Source organism: Tachyglossus aculeatus, chromosome 6, assembly GCF_015852505.1.
Source record: "Tachyglossus aculeatus isolate mTacAcu1 chromosome 6, mTacAcu1.pri, whole genome shotgun sequence".
Taxonomy (NCBI): domain Eukaryota; kingdom Metazoa; phylum Chordata; class Mammalia; order Monotremata; family Tachyglossidae; genus Tachyglossus; species Tachyglossus aculeatus.
Genome location: NC_052071.1, coordinates 60,165,618 through 60,192,894, shown reverse-complemented (window position 1 = coordinate 60,192,894; position 27,277 = coordinate 60,165,618). Strand labels below are relative to the sequence as shown.

The following is a 27,277-nucleotide window of genomic DNA, read 5'->3' as shown; positions in this document are numbered from 1 at the left end:
TGGACTGATGGAGGGGAGAAAGGATTTATTGAGTGACGGGCACTGTATTAAGCGCTCTGAAGAGCTCACCAGAAGCTTTATCTCCTGCCTTCGAAGAGCTCCCGCTCACAAGCGGGAGGCCCCTCGTCCCCCTCTCCATCCTCCCCATCTTACCTCCTTCCCTTCCCCACAGCACCTGTATATGTTTGTACAGATTTATTACTCTTTATTTTATTTGTGCATACCTATTCTATTTATTTTACCTTGTTAGTGTGTTTGGTTTTGTTCTCCGTCTCCCCCTTTTAGACTGTGAGCCCACTGTTGGGTAGGGACTGCCTCTATATGTTGCCAACTTGTACTTCCCAAGCGCTTAGTACAGTGCTCTGCACACAGTAAGCGCTCAATAAATACGATTGATTGATTGATAAAAGCGACTTGCCGACGGCAGGAGTCGGAGGAAGAATAAAGACTTCTTCTAGACCGTGAGCCCGCCGTTGGGGAGGGACCGTCTCCATATGTTGCCGACTTGTAGTTCCCAAGCGCTTCGTACAGTGCTCTGCACGCAGTAAGCGCTCAATAAATGCGACTGAACGAATAAAGGAGAAAGCGGGAGAAACCCCTATCAGGAGGAAGCATATCCGCTGATGGTGACCGCCGCGATTCAAAGTCGATTCAAAGTCTCAAAGTGTCTTGTGGCCTAATGGGAGACCCCCGGGGCCCAGTCTGGCCTACTGTGGGGGCCTTGGGCAACTCACTTCACCTCTTTGGGTCCTTTTCCTCCTCTGTACAATCCAGCAATCTATCGTATTTACTGAGCGCCTCCAGTGTGCAGGGCACTGACTAAGCAGTTGGGAGAAAGCGCTTAGTACAGTGCTCTGCACATAGTAAGCGCTCAATAAATACGACTGATGATGAGGAGAGAAAAATAAAACAAGTGGGTAGAGACAGCAGCAAGTTTACAATCTAGAGGCAAACGTTAACACAAATAATTATAAAATAGGATTTACAGATGTGGACCCAAGTGCTGTGGAGCTAAAATGGGAGTGAATCCCCCACCCGCAAGAGACGGTGAACTCCACGGGGGACGGGGCCTGTGTCCGCCCCAGCGCTGAGCACAGTGCTTGGCACCCGGTGGGCGCGTAATCCTGACGATGGATGGCACGAGGAGGGTGTGGGTGGGAGCGGCGGGACTCCCGGGTCCTTCCGTGACTCCGTGGAAAGAGCCCGGGCTTTGGAGTCGGAGGTCAGGGGTTCAAATCCCGGCTCTGCCACTTGTCAGCTGTGTGACTTTGGGCAAGTCACTTCACTTCTCTGGGCCTCAGTTCCCTCATCTGGAAAATGGGGATTAAGACGGTGAGCCCCCCCGTGGGACAACCCGACCCCAGCGCTTAGAACAGTGCTTTGCACACAGTAAGTGCTTAATTCATCATTCTTATTCCCCTCAAAGTCCCGACCTGTCCAAGGAGCACCCCGGGCCCCATCCGGACCGAATCGACCCATTCCCCGGAAGCCGAGCTGCCGCTGAGGGGCCCGGGAGTATCTTCCGACTGAACCAGACGCAGCCGACTTTTGAGGGGTCTTTTTTATTACGAGAAATCCGGCAAAATTCCTACCCGTGGAGGACCACAAAAACCGACCTGCCCTTGGGAGATAAACATCTGTCTTTCCTTTAAAAACAGGATTACAATTTTGATTTCTAGCCTCTCCCGCCCCCCCCACCCCGCCCCAACTGGCAAAATAGAATCACCCGGGGGATAAGGGCCGAGTGACGGTATCCACCCCAGCGCTCAGTACAGTGCCTGGCACATAGTAAGCGCTCAATGAATACCATCGTCAGTATTAGTATTATTATTATTATTATTATTATAAAAGCACCTGCCCAGCCCCTGGAATGTTTGACGTGTGAAACACGTGTTTGACGGTCGAGACCTCCCTGACTTAAGGACACGGCAGGACAGAGGCGAGAGGGGGGCCGAATCGGAGGGGAGCGGGGATGCACACGAGGGGGACGCGCGGACGGGAGGCCGAGAGCTCTGACCATCTACTCTTCCGGGGACGACCACGAAATCGACAGGGGACGGGGGCTGGGGGTCTTCGGGGTTCGCTCGGGCCCCCCCGCACCGTCCCCGAGATGTGCCATCGTCCGATTCATGCTAAAAAAACCGCCGTTTATAAAATAGTTGATAAAAATATTCCTCTCTGTGGACAAGACGGCCCGGCCGTGTGGGCCCGGGGCCGGAGCGGAGGAGGGCGCGGGGGTCACTCGGCCTTCGCGGCTTTCTCGGCGGACGCGTCGGGAGCCGGGACCTGTGGAGGGAGAGAGATAAAGGGCCGGGGTGAGACGGGATTTGAACCCATGACCTCCCAAGCCCGTGCTCTCCCCACTGAGCCACGCTGCGGGGGCAGGTACAGATCACCGAGACTGGGCACGGTCTCTACATGTTGCCAACTTGTACTTCCCAAGCGCTTAGTACAGCGCTCTGCACACAGTAAGCGCTCAATACGATTGATTGATTGATTGATAGAGCCCAGCAACAGGGTGTCGGAAGGCCTGCGTTCTGACCCGCCGTTTGTCCCCTGGGTGTCTCTGGACCTCAGTTTCCTCATCGGTAAAATGGGGATTAAGCCCCATGCGGGACACAGACTGCGTCCAACCTGACTGGACAAATAGCGCTTAACGAATACCGTTAAAAAAAAAAAAAGTCAATCAGCTCTGCCAACTGTCAGCTGTGTGACTTTGGGCTAGTCACTTCACTTCTCTGTGCCTCGGTTCCCTCGTCTGTAAAATGGGGATGAAGACTGTGAGCCCCCCGTGGGACAACCCGATCGCCTTTTATCAATCGTATTTATTGAGCGCTTACTGTGTGCAGAGCACTGGACTAAGCGCTTGGGAAGCCCAAGTTGGCAACATCTAGAGACGGTCCCTACCCAACAGCGGGCTCACAGTCTACAAGGGGGAGACAGACGACGAAACAAAACATATTAACAAAATAAAATAAATAGAATAGCAAATATGTACAAGTAGAATAAATACGAGTAATAAATCTGTACACACATATATACGGGGCTGTGGGGAGGGGAAGGAGGTGAGGCGGGGGGAGTCATTCATTCATTCATTCAATCAGTGCTTTGCACATAGTAAGCGCTTAACAAATGCCATCATTATTATCATTACAGTCCCTTCCTACTCCAGTCTAGATAGGAAGGGGACCAGTCATGGAGCCCCCATTTTACAGTTGAGGAAACTGAAGCACAAGGAAGTTAAGTGACTTGTCCAAGGCCATACGGCAAGCACTTGGCAGAGCTGGGATTACAACCAGGTCCTCTGATGCCCAGGCCCGCGCTCTTTCCACCAGGCCACGCTGCTTCTCTAGATTAGTACAGTGCTCTGCACATAGTAAGTGCTCAATAAATACGATTGATGATGATGATGATCCTCCCCCACTGTTGGGTAGGGACCGTCTCTATATGTTGCCAACTTGTACTTCCCAAGCGCTTAGTACGGTGCTCTGCACACAGTCGGTGCTCAATAAATACGACTGAATGAATGAATGACAGGTCCAGGACTCCGGTCCGTGCACACAGTAAGTGCTCAATAAATACGACTGATTGATTGATTGATTGAAGGCCTGAGGACCGGATGGGCCGGAAAGAACTTCCACCTGTCCGTATTTCCCATTCGAGAGTGGGTTCCCTGGGAGCAGGGGCTTTTTATCTCATCTGTAAAATGGGGATGAAGACTGTGAGCCCCAGGTGGGACCACTTGATCACCTTGGACCCCCCCGGCGCTTAGAACAGTGCTCTGCACATAGTAATCATAATAATAATAATGAAGGCATTTATTAAGCGCCTACTATGTGCAAAGCACTGTTCTAAGCGCTGGGGTAGATACACAGTAATCAAGTTGTCCCACATGGGGCTCACAGACGTAATCCCCATTTTACAGATGAGGTAACTGAGGCCCAGAGAAGTGATTTGCCCAAAGTCACACAGCTAAGTGGCGGAGCTGGGATTTGAACCCATGACCTCTGACTCCAAAGCCCGGGCTCTTTCCACTGAGCCACACGCTTAACAAATGCCATTATTACTATTATTATTATTTTACTTCCGTGGGTAGGGGGCCGCCTGGACAGAGTCAGCCTTCGTTTCCTGCGGGCGCCGTGCCGCCGACCCCTGGGCCGCAGCGGCCACGGTGACACCGCAGGATCCCGATGTCTTCCTCCCTCCCCGCACCCAGATCCAATTTTGAGCTTCCTCTTTCCCTTGCACCGTCTGTCGGTCTGTCCGGGGACCTTCCGGATTGAGGTAGGAAACCCAGGTGTGCATGGGCGAAGCGGCACGGCATTGTGGAAGGAGCTCTGGCTTGGGAATCAGAGGTCATGGGTTCTAACCCTGTCTCTGCCACTTAGCTGTGTGACTGTGGGCAAGTCACTTCACTTCTCTGGGCCTTAGTCACCTCATCTGGAAGATGAGCACAGGCTCGGGAATCAGAGGTCATGGGTTCTAACCCCGTCTCCGCCACTTATCAGCTGTGTGACTGGGGGCACTTCTCTGGGCCTTAGTCACCTCATCTGGAAAATGAGGATGAAGGCTGTGAGCCCCACGTGGGACAGCCTGGTTACCTTGTATTTACCCCAGTGCTTGGCACATAGTAAGCGCTTAACAGATACCATCATTATTATTCCAGTCTGTGGGATTAGGGCCGGGGAGGGCCCCCAAAACTGGAGTGTGAGGATGCCTATAGCAAGTGCTTAACAAATACTACAGTTATAATTATTATTCTTCATCTCCATGTGAGCCCACTGTTGGGTAGGGACTGTCTGTATACGTTGCCAACTTGTACTTCCCAAGCGCTTAGTACAGTGCTATGCACACAGTAAGTGCTCAATAAATATGATTGATTGATTGATTGATCTCCATCCTCATTCCCCCTGGCCCGGAATGCCCTCCCTCCGCACATCCGCCAAGCTCGCTCTCTTCCTCCCTTCAAGGCCCTCCTGAGAGCTCACCTCCTCCAGGAGGCCTTCCCACACTGAGCCCCCCATCCCCTCCGCCTTACCTCCTTCCCTTCCCCACAGCACCTGTATACATGTTTGTACGTATTTATTACTCTATTTTACTTGTACATATTTATTCTATTTATTTTATTTTGTTAATGTTTTGTTTTGTTGTCTCCCCCTTCTAGACTGTGAACCCACTGTTGGGTAGGGACTGTCTCTATATGTTGCCAACTTGTCCTTCCCAAGCGCTTAGTCCAGTGCTCTGCACACAGTAAGCGCTCAATAAATACAATTGAATGAATGAATCTGATATATTTAATCTGTAGGCTCGACACCCCCAAACCGGTTGTCTCTCCTGTTCCCTGGCCCCCTCCTCTCTTTCCCCTGCCCGGAGAGACAGAGAGGTGGGAGAGACCGAGAGGGGCCGGGCTGACCCCCCACCACCTCCACCTGGGGCTCAGTGGCTTGGGGACCCCCCCGCCCTATCCTCCTCTGCGGAAGCCCACAGGCATTCATTCATTCAATCGTATTTATTGAGCGCTTACTGTGTACAGAGCACCGTACTAAGCGCTTGGGAAGTACAAGTTGGCGACAACTCCTCTTCCCAGAGCCCTCTGGGATCCGGGGCTCTGTGACCAAAGGCTTAAACCAAGCCAGGCCTCGAACATCTCCGCCCGATCTGATCCTGCATAAAATGCAAAAATTCCACAGATCCATCCCGTCTCCGGGACAGGAGGCGAGGCCAAGCAGGTCCGTCCCCGTCCCCCCCGGCGAACCTCAGGGGTAGTCAGGGCGGAGCAGGGGGCGGGACGGGAGACGGTAAGGGAAAAAGCAGGGCACACGGCAGGATAGGGACAGGGGCCACCTCGTTAGTTTTGGCGTCTCCATTCTCAGAGTGGTTCTCCTCCTTGGCATCGTCCCGCTTGGCATCCTCCTTGGCCCTGGCTCCTTTCTTCCCTCGGGCGGTGGGGGCCTTCTTCTCTTCCTTGTTGTTGCCCGTCTTCTCCTTCTGCCGGGAGACAACACGCGACTCAGCTGGGCCGTCGGCCCGGCTCCCGCGAGCCTCCTGCGACTCTCCGTCCCGCCATAATAATAATAATAATAATAATAATAATGATGGCATTTATTAAGCGCTCACTATGTGCGAAGCACCGTTCTAAGCGCTGGGGAGTTTACAAGGCGATGAGGTTGCCCCACGGGGGGCTCACAGTTTTAAACAGAGAGTGACCTCCCACGGCCTTGATGGTGGGCAGCCCATTCATTTGATCGATCGTATCTACCGAGCGCTTACTGTGCGCAAAGCGCTGTACTAGGCACTTAGGAGTGGATGGTAATAATAATAATAAAAATAATGGCATCTATTAAGTGCTTACTATGTGCAAAGCACTGCTCTTACCTCCTTCTCTCCCCCACAGCACCTGTATATATGTATATATGTTTGTACATATTTATTACTCTATTTATTTTACTTGTACAAATCTATTCTATTTATTTTATTTTGTTAATATGTTTGGTTTTGTTGCCTGTCTCCCCCTTCTAGACTGTGAGCCCACTGTTGGGTAGGGACTGTCTCTATATGTTGCCAACTTGGACTTCCCATATGTGCAAAGCACTGCTCTTACCTCCTTCCCTTCCCCACAGCACCTGTATATATGTTTGTACATATTTATTACTCTATTTATTTTACTTGTACAAATCTATTCTATTTATTTTATTTTGTTAATATGTTTGGTTTTGTTCTCTGTCTCCCCCTTTTAGACTGTGAGCCCACTGTTGGGTAGGGACTGTCTCTATATGTTGCCAACTTGTACTTCCCATATGTGCAAAGCACTGCTCTTACCGCCTTCCCTTCCCCACAGCACCTGTATATATGTTTGTACATATTTATTACTCTATTTATTTATTTATTTTACTTGTACAAATCTATTCTATTTATTTTATTTTGTTAATATGTTTGGTTTTGTTGTCTGTCTCCCCTTTCTAGACTGTGAGCCCACTGTTGGGTAGGGACCGTCTCTATATGTTGCCAACTTGTACTTCCCAAGCGCTTAGTACAGTGCTCTGCACACAGTAAGCGCTCAATAAATATGATTGATTGATTAATCCCCATTTTACAGACGAGGTAACTGAGGCACGGAGAAGTGAAGTGACTTGCCCCAAGCCACACAGCTGACAAGTTGCAGAGCTGGGATTTGAACCGCTGACCTCTGACTCCAAAGCCAGGGCTCTTTCCACCGAGCCACGCTATCTACCCGTCGTCCGTGGGTCCGAAACAATATCAATATTTGCTAAGCACTCTGTGCTAAGCACTGTTCTAGGTACTGGGATAGATACTGCCAATTTGTACTTCCCAAGCGCTTAGTACAGTGCTCTGCGCACAGTAAGCGCTCAATAAATACGATTGATTGATTGGTACAAGGTAACCAAGTTGGACACAGTCCCTGTCCCGCATGGGGTTCACGGTCTCAATCCCCATTTTTCAGATGAGGGAACTGAGGCCCAGAGAGGTCAATCGACTTGCCCAGGGTCACACAGCAGACGTGGTCGAGCCAGCTCCTGCCTGCGGCCTTGGCCAATACTCTGCAAACCCCAGGGCACCGGGCCTGCTCCCAAGTCACCCCGACGGCCACCCAGGGGGGCCAGAAAGTAACCAGGTTGGGTGAGGGCGGCCAATGATGATGATGATGATGATGGCATTTGTTAAGCGCTTACTATGTGCAAAGCACTGTTCTAAGCGCTGGGGAGTTTACAAGGTGATCAGGTTGTCCCCCGTGGGGCTCACAGTCTTCATCCCCCTTTTACAGATGAGGTAACTGAGGCCCAGAGAAGTGAAGTGACTTGCCCAAAGTCACACAGCTGACAGTTGGCAGAGCCGGGATTTGAACCCATGACCTCTGACTCCAAAGCCCGGGGTCTTTCCAATGAGCCATGCTGCTTCTCCCATCTTCATAATAATAATAATTGTGCCATTTGCTATGCGCTTACTACGTGCAAGGCACTGTACTAAGAGCCGGGGTGGACACAAGCAAATCGGGTTGGACACTGTCCCTGTCCCACGTGGGGCTCACAGTCTCAATCCCCACTTTATAGATGAGGTAACTGAGGCCCAGAGAATCAATCAATCGCATTTATTGAGCGCTTACTGTGTGCACAGCACTGTACTAAGCGCTTGGGAAGTACAAGTTGGCAACAAATAGAGACAGTCCCTACCCAACAGTGGGCTCACAGTCTAGAAGTGAACTGACTTGCCCAAGGTCACACAGCAGACAAGCGGCGGGGCCGAGATTAGCACCCAGGACCTTCTGACTCCTAGGCCGGGGCTCTATAATAATGATGGTATATTTTAAGCACTTACTATGTGCAAAGCACTGTTCTAAGCGCCGGGGGGATACAAGGTGAACAGGTTGTCCCACGTGGGGCTCACCAACTTAATCCCCATTTTACAGATGAGGTAACTGACTATGCCATGCGGCTTCTTCTTCTTCAACTGTATTTATTGAGCACTTACTGTGTGCAGAACACTGTACTAAGCGCTAGTGTGTACTAAGTTAGTTACTAGTTAATTAGTAAATTAGTACTAAGTTAGTGTGTACTAAGACCCATTCCCTGCCCACAACAAGCTCACAGTCTAGAAGGGGGGGGAACTGGCATTAATATAAATAAATCATCTTCAATCGTATTTATTGAGCGCTTACTATGTGCAGAACACTGTACTAAGCGCTTGGGAAGTACAAGTTGGCAACATAGAGAGACAGTCCCTACCCAACAGTGGGCTCTCAGTCTAAAAATATATTTAATATAAATAAATATATCATCACCTTGGATCTGGTCCAACTTAAGCACAACTCTTTTTTTTAAAATGGTATGTTAAGTACTTACTAGATGTCAAGCAATGTTTTTAGGGGCTGAGGCAAATGCAATTTGGCTGAGGCAGATACAAGCGCTTAGTACAGTGCTCTGCACACAGTAAGCGCTCAATACGATTGATTGATTGATTGAATCAGGTCGGACACAGTCCCCATCCCCGATGGGGGGGACACAGTCTAAGTATGAGGGAGAAAGGCTATTGAAGCCCCCGTTTTACAGGTGAGGAAACTGAGGTACAGAGAAGTGAAATGACTTGGCCAAGGCCACACAGCAGGAAAGTGGCAGATTTGGGATTAGAACCCAGGTCCTCTTGACTTAGTCCCGCGTTTTATCCACTAGACCACACTGCCCGCCCCTCGGGAGGTCAGGGTGATCTTTCCAGCCTGGCTCAGTGGAAAAGAGCCCGGGCTTTGGAGTCAGAGGTCACGAGTTCAAATCCCGGCTCCGCCAAATCAATCAATCGTATTTATTGAGCGCTTCCTGTGTGCAGAGCACTGTACTAAGCGCTTGGGAAGTGTACAAGTTGGCAAATGTAAGCTGTGTGACTCTGGGCAAGTCACTTTGCTTCTCTGGGCCTCAGTTCCCTCATCTGTAAAATGGGGATTAAGACCGTGAGCCCACTGTTGGGTAGGGACTGTCTCTATATGTTGCCAACTTGTACTTCCCAAGCACTTAGTACAGTGCTCTGCACACAGTAAGCGCTCAATAAATACGATTGATGATGATGACAACTTGATCACTTGTTACCTCCCCAGCGCTCAGAACAGTGCTTTGCGCATAGTAAGCACTTAATAAATGTCATTATTATTATTTCGTGACTGCTGAAAACCAGGTTGACCCGATCCAAAATGGAGGGACAAGAGAAGCCAGCCTTGGACAGGCCTGAGGGCAGAATGACCATTTCACCAACGACCTAAGGATATGTCAGAGTCATTTTGGGGGTTTATTTTTACAAATCTAGAGAGCGGCCACGGGCCAGTTGGACTCCCCTCTGCTATGGAAGGTTTTTGTCCCATTAGCCCTTCCATACTGATCAATCAGTGGTATTTACTGAGCGCTTACTGTGTGCAGAGCCCTGTACTAAGTGCTTGGGGGAGTAATAATAATAATATAATAATAATTATGGCATTTGTTAAGCGAAGCAGAGTGGCTCAGTGGAAAGAGCCCGGGCTTTGGAGTCGGAGGTCACGGGTTCAAATCCCGGCTCCGCCACTTGTCAGCTGTGTGACTTTGGGCAAGTTACTTGACTTCCCTGTGCCTCCGTTCCCTCACCTGTAAAATGGGGATTAAGTCCGTGAGCCCCACGTGGGACAACCTAATCACTTTGTATCCTCCCCAGTGCTTAGAACAGTGCTTTGCACATAGTAAGCCCTTAATAAATGCCATTATTATTATTACTTTATTTTGTTAATATGTTCGGTTTTGTTGTCTGTCTCCCCCTTCTAGACTGTGAGCCCACTGTTGGGTAGGGACCGTCTCTATACGTTGCCAACTTGGACTTCCCAAGCGCTTAGTACAGTGCTCTGCACACAGTAAGCGCTCAATGAATACCATTGATTGATTGATATAGAGACAGTCCCTACCCAACAGTGGGCTCTCAGTCTTTCGCTCTCGGAAAATAAAAACGGGCGCCTAGCCACCTCCCCCGTTAGAGCGGAAGCTCCTGGAGGACAGGGAGCACGTGTTCCGTTTCCGGCGCCTATTCCCAAGCGCGCGGCATGGAGGGGCCGAGGCCGGGAGAGGGTCCCGCGGGGCCGTTACCTTGGGCGCTGCGGCCTTTTTGGACTTGGGCTCCGGTTTGGGGGGAGGAGCGGGTTTCTGCAACGGGAAAAAGGGAAATAGAGTCAGCGTCGGCGGGAGACCCTTCCCCAAAAGTCCCGCTTCCCCATTCCCCACCACTCCCCTTCCCCCACCAGCCACCGAGACGGCAAATCTTCGGGAAGCAGCGTGGCTCAATGGAAAGAGCCCGGGCTCGGGAGTCAGGGGTCATGGGTTCAAATCCCGGCTCCACCGATCGTCAGCTGCGTGACCTGGGGCAAGTCACTTCGCTTCTCTGGGCCTCAGTTCCCTCATCTGGAAAATGGGGATTAAGACTGTGAGCCCCACATGGGACAACCTGATCACCTTGAATCCCCCTCCAGCGCTTAGAACAGTGCTTTGCACATAGTAAGCGCTTAAATGCTGTTACTATTGCTATTATCCTGGCTCTAGAGACGCCCCAGTTCGATCCGGATTCTCCAGATAATAATCATTACGGCTCTCGTTAAGCGCTCACGATACGCCAAGCGCCGTTCTAAGGGATGGGGCGGCTAAAGTTAATAATAATAATAATAAAATAATAGTATTTGTTAAGCGCTTACTATGTGCAAAGCACTGTTCTAAGCGCTGGAATCGTCATCAACATAATCAATCGTATTTATTGAGCGCTTACTGTGTGCAGAGCACTGTACTAATCTATATGTCACCAACTGGAATCAGGTTGGACGCAGTCCCTGTCCCACCCGTGGCTCACCCTCTTAATCCTCATTCATTCATTCACTCAATTGTATTTATTGAGCGCTTACTGTGTGCAGAGCACTGTACTAAGCGCTTGGGAAGTCCAAGTTGGCAACATCTAGAGGCGGTCCCTACCCAACAGCGGGCTCACAGTCGAGAAATCTTCCGGATGAGGTAACTGAGGCCCAGAGAAGCGAAGTGACTCGCCCGAGGTCACGGAGCAGACACGTGGCAGAGGACGGATTAGAACCCGGGTCCTTCCGGCTCCCGGGCCCGGGGTCTAACCACTGAGCCGCGCTGCTTCCAAACCGAGGAGGCCTGAAGGAAAAAATGAGTACTTACAGCCGATAACCTGGCGGACCTCCTCTTGGGCTGAGGAAAGGGAGAAGACGAGTCGGTTAAACCTGGCCAAAGCTCGACATCCCAACGACTGCCCTGCATCAATCAATCAATCAATCATATTTATTGAGCGCTTACTGTGTGCAGAGCACTGGACTAAGCGCTTGGGAAGTCCAAGTTGGCAACATATAGAGACGGTCCCTACCCAACAGTGGGCTCACAGTCTAGAAGGGGGAGACAGAGAACAAAACCTAACACATTAACAAAATAAAATAAATGGAATAGATACAAGTAAAATAAACAAACACATAAATAAACAAACAAATGAATGAATGAATGAATGAATGAATGAATAAATAAATAGATAGAGTATTCCTTGAATCTACTTGCTCGGTGGGTCTGAAAACTCGGTCGGCAACCGGTCATCTTATTCCCGGGTAGGGACAGTCTCTATCTGTTGCCAACTTGTACTTCCCAAGCGCTTAGTACATTGCTCTGCACACAGTAAGCGCTCAATAAATACGATTGATTGATTGATCAGCACCCGTCCCCCTCTCCATCCCCCCATCTTACCTGCTTCCCTTCCCCACAGTACCTGTATCTATGTTTGTACATATTTATTACTCTATTTATTTATTTATTTTACTTGTACATATCTATTCTATTTATTTTATTTTGTTAGTATGTTTGGTTTTGTTCTCTGTCTCCCCCCCTTCTAGACTGTGAGCCCACTGTTGGGTAGGGACTGTCTCTAGATGTTGCCAACTTGTACTTCCCAAGCGCTTAGTACATTGCTCTGCACACAGTAAGCGCTCAATAAATACGATTGATTGATTGATCAGCACCCGTCCCCCTCTCCATCCCCCCATCTTACCTCCTTCCCTTCCCCACAGCACCTGTATCTATGTTTGTACATATTTATTACTCTATTTATTTTACTTGTACATATCTATTCTATTTATGTTATTTTGTTAGTATGTTTGGTTTTGTTCTCTGTCTCCCCCTTCTAGACTGTGAGCCCACTGTTGGGTAGGGACTGTCTCTAGATGTTGCCAACTTGGACTTCCCAAGCGCTTAGTACAGTGCTCTGCACACAGTAAGCGCTCAATAAGTACGATTGATTGATTGATTTCCCCCGGCAAGGGTCCGACGGGCTTCATTCAGGCCCCCGGTCCACAACTTCCCCCGAGAGGAATACGCTCCAAGCTCTCTTGAGAGTAGGGGGGACAAGCCTAATGTTTCCAGGGGGCTCAGTACAGTCTTCTGCAATACACTACTCACCCGAGCGCTTAATAAAGTGCTCTGCACCTAATAAACGCTCCATAAATACCACTAATTGATGGGATTCTGCCCTCGGGAAGCGCCCCGGAAATACCACGGATTGACTGCCCACCCACCCCGCTCTGCGGTTTAAAAACCGTCCCCTCAAACAAAAACTCACCTCCTCCTTCACCGCCCCTTCCGCTGCAGCCTGGAGAGAGAAAAGAGAGACCAGGACACAGACAAGGATGGAAAAACTGTTTCTAGGCCCCCCCCCGAGGGCCTCGGGTCAGACGTCCGCTGCATGTGTGTGTTTTTTTATTTTTTATTATTTTGTTAATAATGTGCATCTAGCTTTAAGTCTATTTGTTCTGACGACTTGACACCTGTCCACATGTTTTGTTTTGTTGTCCGTCTCCTCCTTCTAGGCTGTGAGCCCGTTGTTGGGTAGGGACCGGCTCTATATGTTGCCGACTTGGACTTCCCAAGCGCTTAGTACAGTGCTCTGCACACGGTAAGTGCTCAATAAGTACGACTGAATGAATGAATGTTTGGGGAGGAACTGAGGCCCAGCCCCAACTCCAGGCAGGTTTGCCTCTAATAGTAATAATAATACTGTTGGTATTTGTTAAGCGCTTACTATGTGCAAAGCACTGTTCTAAGCGCCGGGGTGGGTACAAGGTGATCAGGTTGTCCCACGTGGGGCTCACAGTCTTCACCCCCATTTTACAGATGAGGGAACTGAGGCCCAGAGAATAATAATAATAATAATATTGGTATTTGTTAAGAGCTTACTATGTGCCAAGCACTGTTCTAAGCGCTGGGGTGGATACAAGGTAATCAGGTTGTCCCACGTGGGGCTCACAGTCTTCATCCCCATTTTACAGATGAGGGAACTGAGGCCCAGAGAATAATAATAATAATAATAATAATAATAATAATGTTGGTATTTGTTAAGAGCTTACTATGTGCCAAGCACTGTTCTAAGCACTGGGGTAGATACAAGGTAATCAGGTTGTCCCACGTGGGGCTCACAGTCTTCACCCCCATTTTACAGATGAGGGAACTGAGGCCCAGAGAATAATGACAATAATGTTGGTATTTGTTAAGTGCTTACTATGTGCCAAGCACTGCTCTAAGTGCTGCGGTAGATACAAGGTAATCAGGTTGTCCCACGGGGTGGCTCACAGTCTTCATCCCCATTTTACAGATGAGGGAACTGAGGCCCAGAGAATAATGATAATAATGTTGGTATTTGTTAAGCGCTTACTATGTGCCAAGCACTCTTCTAAGCGCTGGGGTAGATACAAGCTAATCAGGTTGTCCCACGGGGGGGCTCACAGTCTTCATCCCCATTTTACAGATGAGGGAACTGAGGCCCAGAGAAGTGAAGTGACTTGCCCAAAGTCACCCAGCTGACAAGTGGCGGAGCCGGCATTTGAACCCATGACCTCTGACTCCAAAGCTCGGGCTCTTTCCACTGAGCCACGCTGCTTCCCCCCGAAAAAAAGTGGCGGGGGCGCGACAGTAATAATAATGGTGGTACTTTAAAGCGCTTACTATGTGCCAAGCACTGTTCTTAGCACTGGAGTAGATGCAAGTTAATCAGGTTGGACACAGTCCCTGTCCCACCTGGGGCTCACAGTCTTAATCCCCATTTTCCAGATGAGGTAACTGAGGCCCGGAGAAGTGAAGTGAACTTGCCCAAGATCACACAGCAGATATGTGGCACAACCGGGATTAGAACCCAAGTCCTTCTGACTCCAGGCCCCTGCTCGACCCGCTAAGCCATGCTGTGTGTAGCAGTGTGTGTATGAGTGTGTAGCGGTGTGTGCAGCCTTGCTCCCAAAGCACAACTCCACAGCGTGGCTCAGTGGAAAGAGCCTGGGCTTTGGAGTCAGAGGTCATGGGTTCGAATCCCGGCTCCGCCACCTGTCTGCTGTGTGATCCTGGTCACTTAACTTCTCTGAGCCTCAGTTACCCCATCTGTAAAATGGGGATTAAGACTGCGAGCCCCCCGTGGGACAACCTGATCACCTTGTATCCCCCCCGGTGCTTAGAACAGTGCTTGGCACATAGTAAGCGCTTAATAGATGCCATTATTATTAACCCAACAACCGGCCAAGCGAGCTCTCCTCCTCTCACCAAAGCTGCCAACTCCTTTCCAACTTCCTCCTCCAGCACCCAGGTCTCTAAGCGCTTGGGAAGTACAGGTTAAGTGCTTGGTGCAGTGCTCTGCACACAGTAAGCGCTCAATAAATACGACTGATTGATTGATTCAAGGATCCCCAACTAATGATAACAGACTGTGATAATAATTCTAGACTGGGAGCCCACTGTTGGGTAGGGAACGTCTCTATATGTTGCCAACTTGGACTTCCCAAGCGCTTAGTACAGTGCTCTGCACACAGTAAGCGCTCAATACGATTGATTGATTGATTGATACAGAGACGGTCCCTCCCCAACAGCTAAGTACCATTAAAAAAGAAACGCAAAAATAAAAAAGCATCCCCCCTCTTTCCTCTCCCCCTCCTCCCCCTCGCCTTACCTCCTTCACCTCCCCACAGCACCTGTATATATATATATATATATGTTTGTACATATTCATTATTTTACCTGTACATATTTATTCTATTTATTTTGTTAATATGTTTTGTTTTGTTCTCTGTCTCCCCCTTCTAGACTGTGAGCCCACTGTTGGGTAGGGACCGTCTCTAGATGTTGCCAACTTGGACTTCCCAAGCACTTAGTAATAATAATAATAATAATAATAATGGCATTTTATTAAGCACTTACTATGTGCAAAGCACTGTTCTAAGCGCTGGGAAGGTTACAAGGTGATCAGGCTGTCCCATGGGGGGCTCACAGTCTTAATCCCCATTTTACAGATGAGGTAACTGAGGCCCAGAGAAGTTGAGTGACTTGCCCAAAGTCACACAGCTGACAATTGGCGGGGCCGGGATTCAAACCCCTGACCTCTGACTCCAAAGCCCGGGCTCTTTCCACTGAGCCAAGCTGCTTCCCCAAGTGCTCTGTACACGGTAAGTGCTCAATAAATACGATTGAATGAATGAATGCAAGAAAGGGGGTCCAGAAAAAAGTGCGAGGGGGAGGAAGAGGAGAGAGAGGGGGGAACAGTAATAATAATAATAATAATAATTTTGGTATTTATTAAGCGCTTACTATGTGCCAAGCACTTTTCTAAGCACTGGGGAGGATACAAGGTGATTGGAGAAACAGTGTGGCTCAGTGGAAAGAGCCCGGGCTTTGGAGTCAGAGGTCAGGGGTTCAAATCCCAGCTCCGCCAATTGTCAGCTGTGTGACTTTGGGCAATCACTTCACTTCTCTGGGCCTAAGTTAACTCAACTGTAAAATGGGGATTAAGACTGTGAGCCCCCCATGGGACAACCTGATCACCTTGTAACCTCCCCAGTGCTTAGAACAGTGCTTTGCACATAGTAAGCGCTTAATAAATACCATCATTATTATTATTACTATTATCAGGTTGTCCCACGTGGGGTTCACAGTCTTAATCCCCATTTTACAGATGGGGTAACTGCGGCACTGAGAAGTTCATTCATTCATTCAATCGTATTTATTGAGTGCTTACTGTGTGTAGAGCACTGTACTAAGCGCTTGGGAAGTCCAAGTCGGCAACATACAGAGACGGTCCCTACCCAACAACGGGCTCACAGTCACACAGCCGACAAGTGGCGGAGCCCAGATTTGAACCCATAATATTATCATAATAATGTTGGCATTTGTTAAGCGCTTACTATGTGCAAAGCGCTGTTCTAAGCGCTGGGGGGGGATACAAAGTGATCAGGTTGTCAATCAATCAATCAATCGTATTTACTGAGCGCTTACTGTGTGCAGAGCACTGTACTAAGCGCTTGGGAAGTACAAGTAGGCAACACATAGAGACGGTCCCTACCCACCAGTGGGCTCACAGTCTAAAAGGGGGAGACAGAGAACAAAACCAAACATACTAACAAAATAAAATACATAGAATAGATATGTACAAGTAAAATAAATAGAGTAATAAATCTGTAGAAACATATATACAGGTGCTGTGGGGGAGGGAAGGAGGTAAGATGGGGGGGATGGAGGGGGGACGAGGGGGAGAGGATGTGGGGCTCACAGTCTTAATCCCCATTTTACAGATGAGGGAACTAAGGCTCAGAGAAGTGAAGTGACTTGCCCAAGGTCACACAGCAGACACGTGGCAGGGCCGGGATTCGAACCCACGACCTCTGACTCCAAAGCCCGGGCTCTTTCCACCGAGGGGAGAGCGGGGCCGTGGCCACCTTCCTGCCCGTCCCTAGGGGTGGGCCCTCTCCCTCTCAACTACTCTCACCTCTATAATAATAATAATAATAATAATAATGGCATTTATTAAGCGCTTACTATGTGCAAAGCACTGTTCTAAGCGCCAGGGAGGTCACAAGGTGATCAGGTTGTCCAACGGGGGGCTCACAGTCTTTATCTTAATGTTCATACATATCTATTACTCTATTTATTTTACTTGTACATATCTATTCTATTTATTTTATTTTGTTAGTATGTTTGGTTTTGTTCTCTGTCTCCCCCTTTTAGCCTGTGAGCCCGCTGTTGGGTAGGGACTGTCTCTATATGTTGCCAACTTGGACTTCCCAAGCGCTTAGTACAGTGCTCTGCACACAGTAAGCGCTCAATAAAGACGACTGATTGACTGATCCCCATTTTCCAGATGAGGTAACTGAGGCCCAGAGCAGTGAAGTGACTTGCCCAAAGTCACCTGGCTGACAATTGGCGGAGCCGGGATTTGAACCCAGGACCTCTGACTCCAAAGCCAGGGCTCTTTCCACTGAGCCACGCTGCTTCTCTGGGTTTTCAGTCAGCTCCCACCAGGCCTCCGGAAAAAAAAAAAGTCCCTTTGTCCCAACGGCCACACAACAGGCGGCAACACAGTTTGAAAACTTCCCGCCAAATGACCCGCAACTATTGTGTGGCCATTGTCAGCCGAGGGGGGATGCGCAGCTTCAGAAGCAGCAGCCCGGGCTTGGGTTCGAATCCCGCCTCTCCCACTTCTCTGCTGTGTGACCCTGGGCAAGCCACTTCCCGTCTCTGGGCCTCGGTTCCCTCCTCTGCAAAAGCGGGGGTGAAGGCTGCGACCCCCGTGTGGGACAGGGACTGGCTCATTTGCTTCGTTCATTCATTCAATCGTATTTATTGAGCGCTGCCTGTGTGCAGAGCACTGTACTAAGCGCTTGGGAAGTCCAAGTTGGCAACATCTAGAGACGGTCCCTACCCAACAGCGGGCTCACAGTCTGGAAGGGGGAGACAGAAAACAAAACATATGAACAAAATAAAATAAACAGAATAAATATGTGCAAGTAAAATAGAGTAGTTCTTTCATTCAATCGTATTTATTGAGTGCTGTGTGCAGAGCACTGTACTAAGCGCTTGGGAAGTCCAAGTTGGCAACACAGAGAGACAGTCCCTACCCAACAGCGGGCTCACAGTCTAGAAGGGGGAGGCGGACAACAAAACAAAACATATGAACAAAATAAAACAAATAGAATAAACATGTGCAAGTAAAATAGAGTTCATTCATTCAATCACATTTATTGAGCGCTGACTGTGTGCAGAGCACTGTACTAAGCGCTTGGGAAGTACACGTTGGCAACAGAGACGGTCCCTACCCAACAGTGGGCTCACAGTCTAGAAGGGGGAGGCGGACAACAAAACATATGAACAAAATAAAATAAATAGAATAAATATGTGCAAGTAAAACTGAGTTCATTCATTCAATCGTATTTATTGAGCGCTGACTGTGTGCAGAGCACTGTACTAAGCTCTTGGGAAGTACTTTGGCAACAGATAGAGACAATCCCTACCCAACAGCGGGCTCACAGTCTAGAAGGGGGAGGCGGACAACAAAACAAAACATTAACAAAATAAAATAAATAGAATACGTACAAGTAAAATAGAGAAATATGTACAAACATATATACATATATAGGTGCTGTGGGGAGGTGAAGGAGGTAAGGTGAGGGGATGCTTTTTTATTTTTGCATTTCTTTTTTAATGGTACTTAGCTGTTGGGGAGGGGCCGTCTCTGCATGTTGCTAACTTGTACTTCCCAAGCGCTTAGTACAGTGCTTTGCACACAGTCAGCGCTCAATAAATACGATTGAATAAATGAATGATGGCATATGCTGCCAACTTGTACTTCCCAAGCACTTAGTCCAGTGCTCTGCACACAGTCAGCGCTCAATAAATATGACTGAATGAATGAATGACGGCATATGTTGCCAACTTGTACTTCCCAAGCGCTTAGTCCAGTGCTCTGCACACGGTAAGCGCTCAATAAATACGATTGATTGATTTGTTAAGCGCTTACTATGTGCAAAACACTGTTCTAGGCGCTGGAATAATAACTGTGGCATTTGTTAATAATAATAATGATGTTGGTATTTGTTAAGCACTTACTACGTGCCTAGCACTGTCTGCACACAGTAAGCGCTCAATAAATACGACTGATTGATTGATTTGTTAAGCGCTTACTATGTGCAAAACACTGTTCTAGGCGCTGGAATAATAACTGTGGTATTTGTTAATAATAATAATAACGTTGGTGTTTGTTAAGCGCTTACTATGTGCAAAACACTGTTCTAGGCACTGGAATAATAACTGTGATATTTGTTAATAATAATAATGATGTTGGTATTTGTTAAGCACTTACTACGTGCCTAGCACTGTCTGCACACAGTAAGCGCTCAATAAATACGATTGATTGATTTGTTAAGCGCTTACTATGTGCAAAACACTGTTCTAGGCGCTGGAATAATAACTGTGGCATTTGTTAATAATAATAATGATGTTGGTATTTGTTAAGCACTTACTATGTGCCTAGCACTGTCTGCACACAGTAAGCGCTCAGTAAATACGATTGATTGATTGATTTGTTAAGCACTTACTATGTGCAAAACACTGTTCTAAGCGCTGGAATAACTGTGGCATTTGTTAATAATAATAATGACGTTGGTGTTTGTTAAGCGCTTACTATGTGCAAAACACTGTTCTAAGCGCTGGAATAATAACTGTGGCATTTGTTAATAATAATAATGATGTTGGTATTTGTTAAGCACTTACTATGTGCCTAGCACTGTCTGCACACAGTAAGCGCTCAATAAATACGATTGATTGATTGATTTGTTAAGCGCTTACTATGTGCAAAACACTGTTCTAAGCGCTGGAATAATAACTGTGGCATTTGTTAATAATAATAATGATGCTGGTATTTGTTAAGCACTTACTATGTGCCTAGCACTGTCTGCACACAGTAAGCGCTCAATAAATACGATTGATTGATTGATTTGTTAAGCGCTTACTATGTGCAAAACACTGTTCTAAGCGCTGGAATAACAACTGTGGCATTTGTTAATAATAATAATAATAATGTTGGTATTTGTTAAGCACTTACTATGTGCCTAGCACTGTTCTAAGCGCTGGGGCTCACGGTCTTGATTCCCATTTTCCAGGTGAGATAAGGTGAGGCACAGTGTTTAGAACAGTGCCCGGCGCAGAGGATGCGCTTAACAAATACCATCGTCATCATCATCAATCGTATTTATTGATGATCATCGAAGCTGTGGGCAGAAAAAAGCTGTGATCATCACAGCTCCGACCCTTTTGCCCGTCCCTGTGGGGCAAACCCAGGGTGGGATGGGCGAAGATGGGCACTGCCAGGCCCCCCGCTCTTCCCTGCTCGGATTTGGGGCCCTGGGCCCCAAATGTGTGAGCCCGTTGTTGGGTAGTGACTGTCTCTACCTGTTGCCAAATTGTACTTCCCAAGCGCTCAGTACAGTGTTCTGCCCATAGTAAGCACTCAATAAATTCATTCAACCTCTACCTGTTGCCAAACTGTACTTTCCAAGTGCTTAGTACAGTGCTCTGCCCACAGTAAGCGCTCAATAAATTCATTCAACCTCTATCTGTTGCCAAATTGTACTTTCCAAGCGCTCAGTACAGTGTTCTGCCCACAGTAAGCGCTCAATAAATTCATTCAACCTCTACCTGTTGCCAAATTGTACTTTCCAAGCGCTCAGTACAGTGTTCTGCCCACAGTAAGCGCTCAATAACTTCATTCAACCGCTACCTGTTGCCAAACTGTACTTTCCAAGCGCTTAGTACAGTGTTCTGCCCACAGTAAGCGCTCAATAAATTCATTCAACCTCTACCTGTTGCCAAATTGTACTTTCCAAGCGCTTCGTACAGTGTTCTGCCCACAGTAAGCGCTCAATACATTCATTCAACCTCTACCTGTTGCCAAATTGTACTTTCCAAGCGCTCAGTACAGTGTTCTGCCCACAGTAAGCGCTCAAGAAATTCATTCAACCTCTATCTGTTGCCAAACTGTACTTTCCAAGCGCTCAGTACAGTGTTCTGCCCACAGTAAGCGCTCAAGAAATTCATTCAACCTCTATCTGTTGCCAAACTGTACTTTCCAAGCGCTCAGTACAGTGTTCTGCCCACAGTAAGCGCTCAATAAGTTCATTCAACCTCTATCTGTTGCCAAACTGTACTTTCCAAGCGCTCAGTACAGTGTTCTGCCCACAGTAAGCGCTCAATAAGTTCATTCAACCTCTATCTGTTGCCAAACTGTACTTTCCAAGCGCTCAGTACAGTGTTCTGCCCACAGTAAGCGCTCAACAAATTCATTCAACCTCTACCTGTTGCCAAACTGTACTTTCCAAGCGCTCAGTACAGTGTTCTGCCCACAGTAAGCGCTCAATAAATTCATTCAACCTCTATCTGTTGCCAAATTGTACCTTCCAAGCGCTCAGTACAGTGTTCTGCCCACAGTAAGTGCTCAATAAATTCATTCAACCTCTACCTGTTGCCAAATTGTACTTTCCAAGCGCTTCGTACAGTGTTCTGCCCACAGTAAGCGCTCAATAAATTCATTCAACCTCTATCTGTTGCCAAACTGTACTTTCCAAGCGCTTCGTACAGTGTTCTGCCCACAGTAAGCGCTCAATAAATTCATTCAAACTCTACCTGTTGCCAAATTGTACTTTCCAAGCGCTTAGTACAGTGTTCTGCCCACAGTAAGCGCTCAATAAATTCATTCAACCTCTATCTGTTGCCAAACTGTACTTTCCAAGTGCTTAGTACAGTGTTCTGCCCACAGTAAGCGCTCAATAAATTCATTCAACCTCTATCTGTTGCCAAATTGTACTTTCCAAGCACTTAGTACAGTGTTCTGCCCACAGTAAGCGCTCAATACATTCATTCAACCTCTATCTGTTGCCAAATTGTACTTTCCAAGCGCTCAGTAGTGTTCTGCCCACAGTAAGCGCTCAATAAATTCATTCAACCTCTACCTGTTGCCAAATTGTACTTTCCAAGCGCTCAGTACAGTGTTCTGCCCACAGTAAGCGCTCAATAAATTCATTCAACCTCTATCTGTTGCCAAATTGTACTTTCCAAGCGCTCAGTACAGTGTTCTGCCCACAGTAAGCGCTCAATAAATTCATTCAATCTCTATCTGTTGCCAAACTGTACTTTCCAAGCGCTTAGTACAGTGTTCTGCCCACAGTAAGCGCTCAATACATTCATTCAACCTCTACCTGTTGCCAAATTGTACTTTCCAAGCGCTTAGTACAGTGTTCTGCCCACAGTAAGCGCTCAATAAATCCATTCAACCTCCTCACTGGGCCTCACTCTCTCCTGCCCAGGAATGCCCTCCCTCCGCGCATCCGCCCAACTACCTCTCTTCCCCCCTTAATAATAATAATAATAATAATAATGGCATTTATTAAGCACTTACTATGTGCAAAGCACTGTTCTAAGCGCTGGGGAGGTTACAAGATGATCAGGTTGTCCCACGGGGGGCTGACAGTCTTAACCCCCATTTTACAGATGAGGTAACTGAAGCACAGAGAAGTGAAGTGACTTGCCCAAAGTCACACAGCTGGCAATTGGCAGAGCCGGGATTTGAACCCATGACCTCTGACTCCAAAGCCCAGGCTCTTTCCACCGAGCCACGCTGCTTCTCTGATAAGGGTGGTATTTGTTAAGCGCCTACTAGAGAAGCAGCGTGGCTCAGTGGAAAAGAGCCCGGACTTTGGAGTCAGAGGTCGTGGGTTCAAATCCCGGCTCTGCCAATTGTCAGCTGTGTGACTTTGGGCAAGTCACTTCACTTCTCTGGGCCTCAGCTACCTCATCTGTAAAATGGGGATTAAGACTGTGAGCCCCCAGTGGGACAACCAATCACCTTGCAACCTCCCCAGTGCTTTGCACATAGTAAGCGCTTAATAAATGCCATCACTATTATTATTATTATTACTGCGTGCAAAGCGCTGGGGGATACAAGGTGATTAGGTGGTCCCACGGGGGGCTCACAGTCTTCACCCCCATTTTCCAGAGGAGGGAACTGAGGCACAGAGAAGTGACTTGCGCAAGGTCACACAGCAGACAAGTGGGGGAGCCGGGATTTGAACCCACGACCCCTGGGTCCCAAACCCGTGATCTTTCCACTTCAAAGCCCTACTGAGAGCTCACCTCCTCCGGGAGGCCTTCCCACACTGAGCCCCCTTTTCCCTCTCCTCCTTCCCCTCCCCACGGCACTTGTGTATACTTGTACAGATTCATTACCCTATTTATTTTATTAATGCTGTGCATATATGATGATGATGGCATTTATTAAGCGCTTACTATGCGCAAAACACTGTTCTAAGCGCTGGGGAGGTTACAAGGTGATCAGGTTGTCCCAACGTGGGGCTCACAGTCTTAATCCCCATTTTACAGAAGAGGGAACTGAGGCCCAGAGAAGTGACTTGCCCAAAGTCACCCAGCTGACAAGTGGCAGAGCTGGGATTTGAACTCATGACCTCTGACTCCAAAGCCAGGGCTCTTTCCACTGAGCCACGTTGCTCCTCTAGGATTATATATCTATAATCCTATTTATTTATATTGATGTTATCGATGCCCGGCTACTTGTTTTGCCTCCTCTGCCTCCCCGTTCTAGACTGGGAGCCCATAAGTGGGCAGGGACCGTCTCTACCTGTCGCCGACTTGTACTTTCCAAGCGCTCAGTACAGTGCCGTGCACACAGTAAGCGCGTGGTTCACTGACAAGAGCCCAGGCTCGGGAGTCAGAGGTCGTGGGTTCTAATCCCACCACCTGTCTGCTGGGTGACCTCGGGCAAATCACTTCACTTCTCTGGGCCTCAGGTCCCCCATCTGGAAAATGGGGATGAAGGCCGTGAGTCCCACGTGGGACAACCTGATGACCCTGTCTCTACCCCAGTGCTCAGAACAGTGCTTGGCACCTAGTAAGCGCTTAAAAATACCATCATCATTATTATTATTATTATCATTATTCTCTGGGCCTCAGTTAACCAATACCACCATTATTACTATGTGAGACCTACCTGGGACAACCTGATTACCTTGTAACTACCCCAGCGCTTAGAACAGTGCTTGGCACCTAGTAAGCGCTTAAAAATACCATCATCATTATTATTATTATTATCATTATTCTCTGGGCCTCAGTTAACCAATACCACCATTATTACTATGTGAGACCTACCTGGGACAACCTGATTACCTTGTAATACTCCAGCGCTTAGAACAGTGCTTGGCACCTAGTAAGCGCTTAAAAATACCATCATTATTATTATTATCATTATTCTCTGGGCCTCAGTTAACCAATACCACCGTTATTACTATGTGAGACCTACCTGGGACAACCTGATTACCTTGTATCTACCCCAGCGCTTAGAACAGTGCTTGGCACCGTTAAGTGACTTGCCCAAAGTCACAAGGCAGACAAGTGGCGGAGCCGGGATTAGAACCCAGGCCCGGGCTCTTTCCACTGGGCCACGCTGCTTCTCATGAATGAATTAATGAGTGAATAAGTGAGTGAGTGAAGGAGTGAATACATTTATTCATTCAATCGTATTTATTGAGCGCTTACTGTGTGCACAGCACCGTAGTAAGCGCTTGGGAAGTACAAATTGGTAACATATAGAGACGGTCCCTACCCAACAGCGGGCTCACAGTCTAGAAGGGGGTGGGAGGGTGAGTGAGTGAGTGAATGAATGAATGAGTGACTGAGTGCGTGAATGAGCGAGTGAATAAATGAGTGAGTGACTGAGTGCGTGAATGAATGAGTGAATAAATGAGCGAGTGAATAAATGAGTGAGTAAATAAACGACTGAGTGTGTGAATGAGTGAATGAGCGAGTGAATAAGTGAGTGAATGGCTGAGTGCGTGAAAGTGAATAAATGGGCGAGTGAATAAGTGAGTGAGTGAATGAATCAGTGAATAAATGAGCGAGTGAATGAATGAGTGAGTGAGTGAATAAATGAGCGAGTGAATAAGTGAGTGAATGGCTGAGTGTGAATGAGTGAATAAATGGGTGAGTGAATAAGTGAGTGAGTGAATGAATCAGTGAATAAATGAGCGAGTGAATGAGTGAGTGAGTGAATAAGTGAGCGAGTGAATGAGTGAGTGCGTGAATGAGTGAATAAATGGGCGAGTGAATAAATGAGCGAGTGAATGAGTGAATAAATCAGTGAATGAGTGAGTGAATAAATGAGTGGGGGCGTGAATGAATGAGTGAATAAATGAGTGAATGAGTGAATAAATGAGTGAATAAACAAGAGAGGGCGAGAATGAATGAGTGAATAAATGAGTGAATGAGTGAGTGGGTGAATGAATAAATGAGCGAGTGAATAAGTGAGTGAATAAATGAGTGAGGGCGTGAGTGAATGGGTGAGTGCGTGAATGAGTGAATAAATGAGTGAATATATGAGTGAATGAGTGAATAAATGAGCGAGTGAATAAGTGAGTGAGCGAATGAGTGAATAAATGAGCGAGTGAATGAGTGAATGAATAAATGAGTGAGGGCGTGAGTGAATGAGTGAATAAATGAGTGAATGAGTGAGTGCGTGAATGAGTGAATAAATGAGCGAGTGAATAAGTGAGTGAATAAATGAGTTAGGGCGTGAGTGAATGAGTGAGTGCGTGAATGAGTGAATAAATGAGCGAGTGAATGAGTGAATGAATAAATGAGTGAGGGCGTGAGTGAATGAGTGAGGGCGTGAATGAGTGAATAAATGAGTGAATGAGTGAATAAATGAGTGAATGCGTGAATGAGTGAATAAATGAGCGAGTGAATAAGTGAGTGAATAAATGAGTGAGGGCGTGAGTGAATGAGTGAGTGCGTGAATGAGTGAATATATGAGTGAATGAGTGAATAAATGAGTGAATGAGTGAATGCGTGAATGAGTGAATAAATGAGCGAGTGAATATGTGAGTGAATAAATGAGTGAGGGCGTGAGTGAATGAGTGAGTGCGTGAATGAGTGAATAAATGAGCGAGTGAATGAGTAAATGAATAAATGAGTGAGTGCGTGAATGAGTGAATATATGAGTGAATGAGTGAATAAATGAGCGAGTGAATGAACAAATGAGCGAGCGAGGGAGTGAGTGAGTGAGTGGACGAAGGCAGGCGGCAGGGCCCGGCGCGCCGCCTGGCGGCCAGGCCGTCCCGGTGCAGGGCCCGCTGGTGGAGGAGGTGGAGGAGGAGAAAGGGGGTGGAAAAAGGCCGAGGACGAAGAGGAGGAGGAGGAGGAGGAGGAGGAGGAGGATCCCGCCCCCAGGGGGAGAACAGAACAAAGCAAAGCAAAGCAAGGCTCCGTCCCCCCTTCCTTCCCGCCGGCAGGCAAGCCTCGGCCGAGCTGGGCAGCGCTGTGTGCGGTCGTCTCGGCAACCAGCGTGGAGGCGGCCTGCCCCCAAAGCCCCCAAAGCTCCGCCCGAAACAACGGCCCAAAGGCAACTACGGCTCGGGCGCCTTCCTCCACCGAAGCGACGAAGCTCCCGGAGCCCGCTCACCTTTCTCTTGGGCATCCTGGCGCCTTGCAACAGCGGCCGCTTCCCCCGATTTCAGACGACAAAAAGATGGACCGAAAGAAAAAGAAAAGAGCGGCTCCGAGCGCTGCCCGTTGGGCGAGAGCGTGCAAAGAATTGATCGCCCCCCCCCGCGCGCGCCCGAATAATAAAATAATTACCCCCCCCCCACCCCGATCCCTCCGGGCGGCAAACGCTAAAATACACCGAGGCGCAACCAAACCGCATGAATGGGGAGAGCGCGCGCGGCGGAGTGGCGGGCCGGCGGGCCAATGGCGGGGCGCGGCGGGGCCGGGGGGCGGGGCCGGGGCCGCGCGTGCGCGCGCGGAGGGGGCGGGGCGGGGCCCCGAGGCGGCCGCACGTTCCCGCCAAAGCGACGTCGCTCGACGTGGCGCCCGCCCAGGGCTCAGGGGGCACGAGGAGGCCGAAGGGG

General features: G+C 48.3%; 1 protein-coding gene across 2 annotated transcripts; it reads right to left on the bottom strand.

The window, feature by feature from the left end:
- Positions 1–1,543: 1,543 nt before the first annotated feature.
- HMGN5 (high mobility group nucleosome binding domain 5) lies at positions 1,544–26,970 on the bottom strand. 2 transcript variants are annotated; one of them, XM_038748093.1, is made up of 6 exons: positions 26,830–26,970; positions 13,123–13,152; positions 11,685–11,714; positions 10,608–10,664; positions 5,845–5,991; positions 1,544–2,286 (listed from the first exon to the last, which is right to left on the bottom strand). In XM_038748093.1, exons 1-6 carry the CDS (start codon positions 26,842–26,844, stop codon positions 2,239–2,241), a joined length of 327 nt encoding a protein of 108 aa, XP_038604021.1. In that variant the 5' UTR covers positions 26,845–26,970; the 3' UTR covers positions 1,544–2,238. The 2 variants fall into 2 exon arrangements, with proteins under 2 accessions (XP_038604021.1, XP_038604022.1); XM_038748094.1 differs by having other exon boundaries at positions 5,845–5,988; positions 26,830–26,969.
- Between the last annotated feature and the right edge of the window lie 307 nt (positions 26,971–27,277).